The 10,082-nt window shown below is 41.8% G+C and overlaps 1 protein-coding gene across 3 annotated transcripts; it reads right to left on the bottom strand.

The window, feature by feature from the left end:
- Positions 1-1,386: 1,386 nt before the first annotated feature.
- Positions 1,387-9,798, bottom strand: NUP42 (nucleoporin 42). 3 transcript variants are annotated; one of them, XM_075050683.1, is made up of 7 exons: positions 8,975-9,791; positions 7,820-8,072; positions 6,430-6,524; positions 6,033-6,109; positions 3,985-4,071; positions 2,202-2,286; positions 1,387-2,064 (listed from the first exon to the last, which is right to left on the bottom strand). In XM_075050683.1, the coding sequence occupies exons 1-7, from the start codon at positions 9,207-9,209 to the stop codon at positions 1,496-1,498; spliced, it is 1,401 nt and encodes a 466-aa protein (XP_074906784.1). In that variant the 5' UTR covers positions 9,210-9,791; the 3' UTR covers positions 1,387-1,495. The 3 variants fall into 3 exon arrangements, with proteins under 3 accessions (XP_074906784.1, XP_074906792.1, XP_074906801.1); XM_075050691.1 differs by lacking the exon at positions 8,975-9,791 and adding an exon at positions 8,384-8,601; XM_075050700.1 differs by lacking the exon at positions 2,202-2,286 and having other exon boundaries at positions 1,821-2,064; positions 8,975-9,798.
- Between the last annotated feature and the right edge of the window lie 284 nt (positions 9,799-10,082).

Raw genomic sequence — 10,082 nt, 5'->3', positions numbered from 1 at the left:
ACAGTGGCATAACAGATTTTGGTATGTTCCTCCGTTCCTGTGTCAAAATCTGAGTAACTGGCATAAACGATCCAGAGCTAAGTGAGCCCTGACAGATGTAAATGTCTTAATTTGTAAAAGTCTTAGTACTGCTCTGGAGACCTTCATAAAAACACACTTCATTAGAGTATTTTGTTTGTGAGTTACAGGAAGCCAGCACTGGGTCATTAACAACAACAAAACACAAATGCCTTATTTCATCTACAAAACTATCACCAGAAAAATCCATATAAGCAACACAGTACTATAGCATAACATATGCAAGTTTCTGGTACATTTACACTGAGCACACAGACTGAGGAACCTGGGTTTCTATTAAGCCTGCAGAGTGCCAACCCCTGGCCTATCATCCTAAATGTTAAATTTCTTCACAGTTTTAGCAAGACAGTGTGCTATGGACCTTTGGTATGAAACACAGCTATAGTGAAGTTTTAAATAGGACCATGGGTTTCCACAGCAAGAACTGAAATGTTATCTTCAACTGTTAAGGAAACAAACAATTTATTTACGTATATCCTGGAGTAAACTTTTGCTTTCCTCTTAAATATGGGGTATTGTAATTTTTAAAACCATTAATGGGAGGGCCTGGTCAAAAACAAATGTTCTCTTCACTTGACTCTTGTACCTTTTCTAGAAGATTCCTGACCCCTGCTTTATCACATCTTGGCAAAATGTACACCTTAATATCATTAATTCAGAAAAGGTACTGCTAATATATGCACTCATCAAGTGTTGAGAACCAGACAACAAAATTCTATCAATTCACATAAATGTAGTAAGTAGTTTTGCAATTGCTTGCAAAGTTTTATCTAAGAGGGCTCAAAATAGCAAACCACAAGCTCATTCATGATGAATGCTTTCAAGGCTGTCCTCCCCAAATGTATTACATTAATGCATGGATTATGACCTCAAGCAGAACAACTAACAAAAGCTGAATTGCATCAACTGGGAGAGGTGACAGAAGCAAGCGGCTAGGTACAGACCCCACAGGAACCCTCTACCTCCAAACACAATTGTCAAAGGCTGCACAAACCCTTTAAATAAGAGGCAAAAGACAAGGTAGTCCAACAACAGGCAGTCTTGCACTGCATCTGTTTCTTTCTAGCATTCTACTCACAGTAGGTTGTGAATACCTCACCAAAGCATTCCTACTTTTGACAAAGCCTTTTCAATATAGTTTTTGCCCAGAATTTCACAGTACAGAATATAAAAGGGAACTTTATTTTCCTTAGTTCATTTCTTAGATTTAAAAGGTCCATTCCAAAACAAGCAAGAAATTATAAAATATAATGTTCACAGGTTTATACCTGTGAATTTACTATTGCAGAAGACTTAGAGGTGAAACAAAAATTAACTCAAACGGAAGCATTTTATTTCATTACTCAACCACAAAAATCGGGTACTTGAGGTATCAGAGAAGTTACAAAAACATATTATTTCAGAATAAACAAAAGTCCTAAACACTTAAAAGTTCTAATGGTGGTGGCTTAAGAGGAATCTTTCCCATCGTAAACTTTTTTGCTTCAAATTGTTTCAACTCTTCAGCTGATAATTCACTCTTTGGTGTAAATAACTTTTCTGCTGTAGTATTGTTTGTGACTGCAGAGGACGCTGATGTTATGTTATGTCCAGAGGCAGTGGCAGTCTGTCCAAATAAAGTACTGCTTGAATGTGAGGGAGAAGCTGCTACTGCTGCATTAAAAGCTCCAAAGGCTGCAAGTGGAGTGGTGCTTGAAGAGTTTACAGCAGAAGAATTGCCAAACCCCGAAAACCCAGAAGTTCCAAAACCACTAGTTGTTTCAGAAGTTTTAAATGAGAAGGAGGCTGCAGATGGAGCTGCCGGGCTGCCAAAACCAACAGAGTGGGATACGCTAGGAGAGGACGTCACACCAAATGCAGGAGGATTACAACCAGCAGAAGAGCTCCCAAAAGCAGGGGTGTTTCCAGATGATCCACTGATGAGAGTGGAACTTGTTTTAAAGGAGAAACTGCTAGCACTGTTACTGCTGCTGTTCACAGGAAAGCCTGTAATTACAAAATTTATAAAAAAAATGTTAGAATGTGCACACCTGTGATACTAAACCACTGCTGTATTTCAATAATGCAGAAGGAGAAAAACTCAAGAAAATGTTTAACTGTTGGCTCTCAATGTAGCAACTTACTTGACAACCCAAAGCTCGATGTCTGCTGTCCTCCAAATCCAAAGGAAGGCAATGGTTGAGTGACTGTGTTCTTTAATTCAGATAGCTTAAAAAATTCCAAATACATAAATGAAAACTAGATTCCAAAACAGGGAAATGTCTTTCAACAAATACTTGAAGCAAAAATACAGCTGCCCAGTCCAATTTAATGCAATTTAGACTAAGTTAGACACTGATCACTTTCATCACAATTGCATGCTCCTGCAGCTATGAACAAAATGCTTTAAGGCTATACACTATTCTCTGTAAAACACTCCAGAAACACAAATATATTACAATTTACAGATTTTTGTCTGGCAGTCAATGACCTGAACACCTCTTCCAGCTCTTGTTCTCATCTCTTACCTATTTCAATTAGTGCTTTATGACCCTATCTATGTCATTGCTTTGACTTAGTCTGTTCCCTCACCTTGGCACATCTAGTCTTCTGTGCTAAAGCCCAAGTCCCACTTCTTCACCTTCAGCAATCATATTACCAAAACTTTAATGCTCTTCATGCAGACTCCACTTAAATCAACTTACTCTGTCTTCCTGGTTATTTAATATTGGCTTTAACTCAAGCATTCTTTTCTGGCACATCTAGATTCACAAGTGTTTGTCACCTTCCCAGGAACAACTACCCTTTATATCTTCAAATTTTATCCAAACAGTTTCTCTCCCAGCTATCTATCAATTTCTCATTCTGGCATTACCAAAATGCTCTATTTATCCTAAGATGGACTGGAGGACAATTCTGGTCTTGTCTGCTGATTATACCTTGGACGAGTCAACATCAGCACGTGGAAGAAAAGGTGGGGTGGACATTTACCACTTACTATACATGTACTTGACTGGATCCCAGCTTTAAGCTATGGTTATTTTCACGTGGCTTGCAATGATTGTATTCCAAAGCTGGGATCCAGCTGCTGCCTTGCTAACATGGAACCATCCTGAGTCACTACTTTCCTTAGTTAACTGAAGGGTTTTATAATACCCGCCTGCAATTCACTGATTTCATGATTCCACAGAAAGGTGGATGTAAAGACCCAAAACTGTTCAGAGACTTTCATGTTCACCTGACTCAAGCAGTGCTAGAATATTCAGTCACATTTCTATCACCTATAAAAAACACATGGATGGAGAAATGGGGCAGTTTTCAAAATGCAGTCATTACTCTCTCATGTCATTCTTCCTTACACCCTTTCCACTTTCTCTAATGTTCCCAGGAGCATTCTAACTGCCAAGTTCTTCATGCTGCCAGTCAGCCAAACAGATGCTTTTCAAGGCTGCGGTGCCAGAATATAACACATCGTAGCTGAGATTTTCAGAACAGTTCATAGATCTACCATAAAATTGCCAACAAATCTAAGAATCAAACACTTTCATGTCTCAGCTATTTAGGTGCAAACAAGGATGCCCTAAAAGAATAATGTATTTTTGGTTGTAAAATACAGTATCGTGCAATCTTCAAAGCAATACCTATCACCTACTTATAGAAAGGTAGTAGAAGTGTAGATAAATACTTTGATAACAGCTGAAGTTTCTGTGGAACATTTGCAAGCTCTCTTCATTAAAAACAAGGTGGCATATTACAACTACCATGTCTTAGAAATCTTTGTAACAGAAATTAATGTTGGCATTTTCAGAACAGTTTGGCAGGATGTGTCTAAAAAAACCATATGCCTCTAAGAAAAATTTGCCCAAGACTAATAAAAAAAAAAAAGACATCAGGAATGGAAACATTTTACCTTTCATTAACACTTACCAAAGCTGCTTTTGTCGATGCATTTAAAGCTTTCAACTGAAGCAGCCGATTTTTCCATTGTTTTGCTAACTGTTGGACAGAATTTATCTAAAAGGGGGGAAAAGAAACACATGTTTTTATTATTGGTGAAGACTTAAAAAAATGAAAATAGAGTGATCTGACAACTAAACTGAAAGAAGATTTCTAGAATTAGAAAAGAACTTCATTAAGCCAACATGACAAGATTTTTGCTTTCCTGAAACTTCAAGGCGAAGAACTGAAATTTTTGTTATTAACACAGAATTCCTCTAAATTCTCTTACCGTTGCCCTTAAACTGTAAGTTTTAAGTATATGAGAACAAACTCTTCAATCCTTATTTCTGGCCTGTCCATTTATGTGCTCACTCGTTAAGCTGAAGTCCTAAGATTTACCTTAGCTTCTCCCACATTTTCAGAAAAAAAAATGCCCACTTTCAAAACACTATAATTCAGAACACTTTAATAGTATCATCCTAAAATACTTAGCTTTGCAGAAATTGACTTCCATCATTTAAATCAGCCCCCTTAAACGTGATCCAACAGATTACTGCACAGAATATATGCTAGCAATAAATAGTACCTGTGTCCTTGATAACTGTGATTAAAGTATTAAACAAGAGACTGGAAAGTCTTTAAATAACTTTTCAGGAATTTCAAACCTGAATTTCCTATATTTAAGTTTATCAACACGCCTTATTCGAAGCCTGGCCTAATTGAATTTTCCTTAACAACTGAACAAGTAAAACATATAATGTCCCAAATCCCTGTAAGAGTGGAACAAGTGATCTTTTTGTAAATAGATTCCTTAATTTTTCAAAAGAGTCTTACATCACAAACATCAATAATTCTTTTGTGTCTAGTCACATGCTGGAAGATCATGTTGCTTGGTATCAGCTCTTATACAACAGACTGGAAAAATTCAGATTTTGACACAGTTTAAGAATAGAAACATGCTTTGGAAAAGACATGTACTTAAACATGTTGTGAGACAACTGAGACAAGGGGAGTCAAGAAGTCTGTTTTCCACACATCAGAACTGTATCACATAGTTATCACCTGTACACTGAGACTTTCATGAACTTGCACTCAGCGCTTCAGTGAGACTACAAATGTTTTGTTTTGTTTTTTTTTTAATAGCCAGGCATAGTGTATTGTTTAATCATTTCAGTTTTTTTAATTGAAGTTTAAAAAAAAAAACCACTAAAGTATCTCCTGTCTCTGAAATGCAATTCTCATAATTCTAAACACATGAAACAAGAGTGGTGACAACTGCAGTTCCTTCTACAATACAGAACCATGGAGAAGAGGAAAGAGTGTAATGTCGCTTGAATTAGTTTGTACTTGCATCTCCAACAGTCTAATTCCTTTCCTGGCACAACATTAAACTCTGCTAGCTTCCTTGATATTGATAGGACTATGAGGGAGGAACAATACATATTAATTGAGATATATTTATATAAAAACATGTGGTCTTTTTTTTCTCGAAATGTATATAGTCCTTTAGAAGTATCTGCTATTTTCAGCATTAATTCCCTGCAACAAAGATATGTAAAAGTACTATATAACCAGCTATAACAATCAAAATGACTAACAGCATATGAAGTATTAAACTTTTGAGACAGGATTCAAATAACTTCTACAAATAACACACAAGAACAGCGACAAGACTAAGTTAAGGAGTGTCTTGCTTGAGAAAACACCATACATTTAACTAAGACTAGCTAAAAGTCTATTGCCACCACTTTTTGCAGGAGCTGATGTGTCAAGACACTAGGCCACCAGTTTTAGAAGCTCAGATCTGACAGTTTGAGCCTGTGATCTCAGACAGAAATAGGAAGCTATGGTAGAGCATACAGACTAGCAGTTATTTTTACATCCTATTCAGTGCACAGTAATTTAAAAATATTTTGGCATTCTGATAATCTCCTAGAGTTTGGTAATTAAATGAGTCAGGAGTTGCCACCTGAAGAAGAGTAACAAGTCCGACCCCAAAATGTGTCCACATAAGTCAATGTTTTTTAAATACTTACATAGTTCTGGATGCTATTGTTTGCTCTGCAGTTATAATACTCCAGATGCAACTCTTCTGGTGAGAAATCTAGAAAGCCTGTAAGGACAGGAATAATCAAAAACCTCCAGGAAATATATTAATACTTCCAATTGCCCTCTATAGTTATGAAGAAATGGGCCTTGGTACATTATCTGTAATAAGGCAGTCACAGTTGGAGACACAAAAAGGATTCATTACAGAGCTTCAAAGATGTGAATGTCTGAAAGGAATTTGCCATAATCCAATATTCCTTTCTGTTGCATCACAAGGCAAATCATCATGTTGCAAGTGGTTCCACAGAGGTACAACAGTGTGGACAAGTGTAAGAAACATCCTAAATAGCAGCAATACGTGACAACACTAAAAACACTACCTACCCGAGACATTCGGCTTTTCTTTCATCGGTGAATAAGATGAAAATATCCATTGTCCTGAAGATTCCCAAATTTCCATGTCTTTCACTACACATTCACTAGAAAACAAAACAAAATAAAACCACAGATGAAGGTGAACTTATATGGTCAAAACAAAACCACCAGAAGCAACTGCCTAGTTTGAATCCAAAGTCAGATTTGAATACCTGCTACCATTAAAATTAACCAACTGTGACACTAGTCAGAATGAACAAGGGAAGTACTTATTTGGCAAGATACCCAAATGTCCCTTCAAAGCGTTTCACTTTATCATCTAACTGCAAATAAATCAAACCAGATCTTAAAAAAAATAATCCCAAAACACACAAAGTATTTTCTAATCCTTGTATGGCAGATGCTGTCATAGGATTTTCCCTGAAGCTGTAGATCATAATAAAATTTAAAACCGTCTCAATACTAGATGATTTTACAATATAAATGAACATGCACATATTAAATAACAAAATTGGGGGGGGGGGGGAGAAAGAGAAAAAAAAAAAGAAAGAGATGAGTGTTCCATATAAGTTTTTGGAAAAGAATCAAAAGCATAAAACTCCAGACATTGCAAAAGCACAGAAATAGCTCCATCAACCAAAGTAAATCCAAATGTAAACAAACATTGAAAGGGTAAAAACTAAAGTGGACAAACAGACCACTACATAGGAACAAACAAAGATTCTCAGTATTTCAGATGTTTGTAACACAATATAAACTCTTGTTTGAGAAGCTGAATAAATAATCTGTTAAGCCTTTTCTTAATGTAATCTTGAAAAAAAAAAAAAAGGAAAGTGGTTCCAAAACCTTGCTTCTTCAGGAAACCACACTGCCTGTTGCTTCTTGTCACCTGCTCTGTAATTGCCTTGAACCTGCTGGTCACTCTCAGCTGACTCTAACATACACACATGTGAAACCAGGTTGCAGTAGTTTTGCTATGGGGAGAACAACTTGTTATCCTAAGTGTCAGGAAAACTAAGTCAAATAGTTCATTTTCTCGAAGAGTTTTGTTGGTTTTTTTTTAAATGACTGAAATGCTGTCCAAGGGGCTCTGACCCCTTATTTTCAAGTACTGAAATCTTTGTTTCCTCCCTTATCCCCCTGCCCACACCTTAAATACCATACCATCTTACTAACAGCACGGTTGTCTAGCTGCCCAACCCAGGTTCAAAACAAGGATTGCTTTCTTCCCATGCTAGTGTAACTCATGCGAACTAAATGAAGTAGTGTTTTCTATGGTTCTCACTACATGTCCCAGCTTCCTCCTCGTGATCGTGTCCCCTGCATCATCTCTAGTAAGTCAGTAAGCTTTTAGACTGCTCATTCTAAATGCTTTCAGTGAGACGGGACTGTAACTTACAGAAGTCTCTCCTCTTCATCTTTATAGCCATCAGCAATATTTTGACTGTTCATTAATGCAGAGAATCTGTTCTGTGAAAAGTCTGCGCTTCTGCTGCTGCCGCCTGATGATCCAAAATCAGAGGAGCCAAAAAATCCTCTTCCGTGATCTCTGCTGCCACCCCATGTATTAGACTTAAAGGTAGACGGCTGGATAACATTAGTGTATTTCTGGTTAGCAGTACCCCATCCTCCTCCTCCTCCTCTGCTAGTACCTTCCAATGGAAAAAAACAAACCAACAACAAAAGCCTTAAATCATTAAGATATTAAACAAGACATCAACAAAAACTATAACTATCCTTGTGGTGGCAATAAGAAGCCCGCAAAGAAAACGTAGGGTTTTTTTCCTAAGGAGTTAACCTGATTGTTTAACCTAGTGGTTTTAACCTGAGCTTAACTTAGTGGCTTGCCCAGGGTAGTTCTGATTACCTCTAATCAGAGGTAAGCGGGAACTCCTCCTCGCATCACCACGCCAACAACAGCCGGTTAGCAATGCAGGAGAGGGACTGTTTCAGTTTTACCTACCTTGTTTCTTAAAGTAACTATCCCAGCAGGAAAAAGAAAAAAACAACCGGCATTTAACCCACAGTACATTCCCGTTCGGGGCTCCTGCCCACATAGCTACGGCAGCGGCTCTGTCGCACAGCGAAGACCCCCCGGTTACGCTCTAGGGCCTCGGAGGCGTCAGGGCGCGTTGCGGGCCGAGGCCGAAGCTCCTTCAGCCGGTGGAGACGAGCGGCCGCAGCCCCGCCCCGCCCCGCCGCACCTGCCGGCCGAGGGCGTTCCCCGCCGCGCCCCTCCCACCCGGCCAGACCCACAAGCGGCTTTCCCGAGGGGCGGCGCCCGCGCCCCCGCCGCCCGCGGGCCGCTCCCCCCCGCCCCGCCTGCCGGCGCCATCTGTTCCCGCGGCGCGCACCTCGCACCGCCCTCCCCCAGCAGCGACGCTACCGCCGACCGTCCCGAGCACGGCGACGCCTCCGCCTTGCCGGGGGGACGCACGACACGCGGCCCAGCCCCCCGCGCCGCCAACCGCCCCCCCGCGCCCAGAGGCTGCGCGGGCGGCCGCGCGGCCCCGCGCCCCCGCCCTCTGCGCCGGGCCGCCGCGCTCCGCCGTACCTTGGTAGTGGGCCGCGGGGGGCCCGTACCGCCCGCCGCCGCCGCCGCGGGGATGCTCGTTCCAGCACCTCTCGCCGAAGCGGCAGCGGCCCTGGAGGAAGAACTGACAGATGGCCATGGCGAGGCCGGGCCCCGCCGCCGCACGCCGCCGCCGCCCTGACGTCAGAGGCGGGCGCCGCGCAGCGGGGCGGAGCCGCCGCGGCGGGGAAGAGGCAGAGCCCCGGCCCGAGCCCATGGCCGCCGCCCGCCGTCCCGGCGGTGCCGCCCCCCCCCTCCCCCCCCGCCCCGAGCAACCGCCGCCCCGCCTCGGAGCAACCGCCGCCGCGCGCTGGTAACGGCGGCGCCGGGTGGTGCGGGGAGGAGGTCGGCGGGCGGGGGCTCGGCTGCCGTGGGCCGCGACGCGGCCCCTCTCCACAAAGGCCGAGCCCTCGCGGAGCGGCGCGCAGCCCGGCCCCCGGGACAGCCGCCCGCCGGCAGAGCTACTTCTCGCAAGTCCTTTCTTTCTTCGTCCTTACACGTTTTTCAGTAGCTTAAAAGGAATTATTAACCCCTCGGACATAAAGTTAGAAGAAGGTGCTTCAGAGTTTTGAAAGCAGATTAAAAAGGAAAAAGAAAAAAAAAATCAAAAGGCCTGTACAACCCAAGACGTGCACAGTTCGCTCCAGTTCTTACCGTATTTTAGAACTGAGGATCGGAGACACCCGCGAGACATTTGTTTCACAGCTCAGGAAAAGGGAAAGGCAAGTGGGGACAGGAAAAAAGAGTCCCGTAGCATTCACTTACTACTGAATAAAGAACCGAGTTGCCAGAACCACTATTAAGCCTGTGACTGCATCTACTACTTTCTGTACATGCGGAGTTGTTAGGATGAGGAAGAAAACCAGGAGGAAGTCTACAAAGCAGCACTGACTTTGAAAACTGGAATTAATACTACTTAGGAGAACTTAGAGGGTTCTTCAGAAATAAAACAGACTAAAAATCCACACCACCAGCAATGCATAAGGTACAGGTAGGCAAGCACCAACTTTAAGTCAACTCAGTAGTCTCTTAGAAACAGATCTGAAAAAATTAGCAAGTTAGAAGAGAGGTGACAAAATTAGGATGAAGA

This window comes from Buteo buteo, chromosome 2 (genome assembly GCF_964188355.1).
Source record: "Buteo buteo chromosome 2, bButBut1.hap1.1, whole genome shotgun sequence".
Taxonomy (NCBI): domain Eukaryota; kingdom Metazoa; phylum Chordata; class Aves; order Accipitriformes; family Accipitridae; genus Buteo; species Buteo buteo.
The sequence above is the reverse complement of the archived record's forward strand: the minus strand, read 5'-3'. Positions and strand labels throughout refer to the sequence as shown.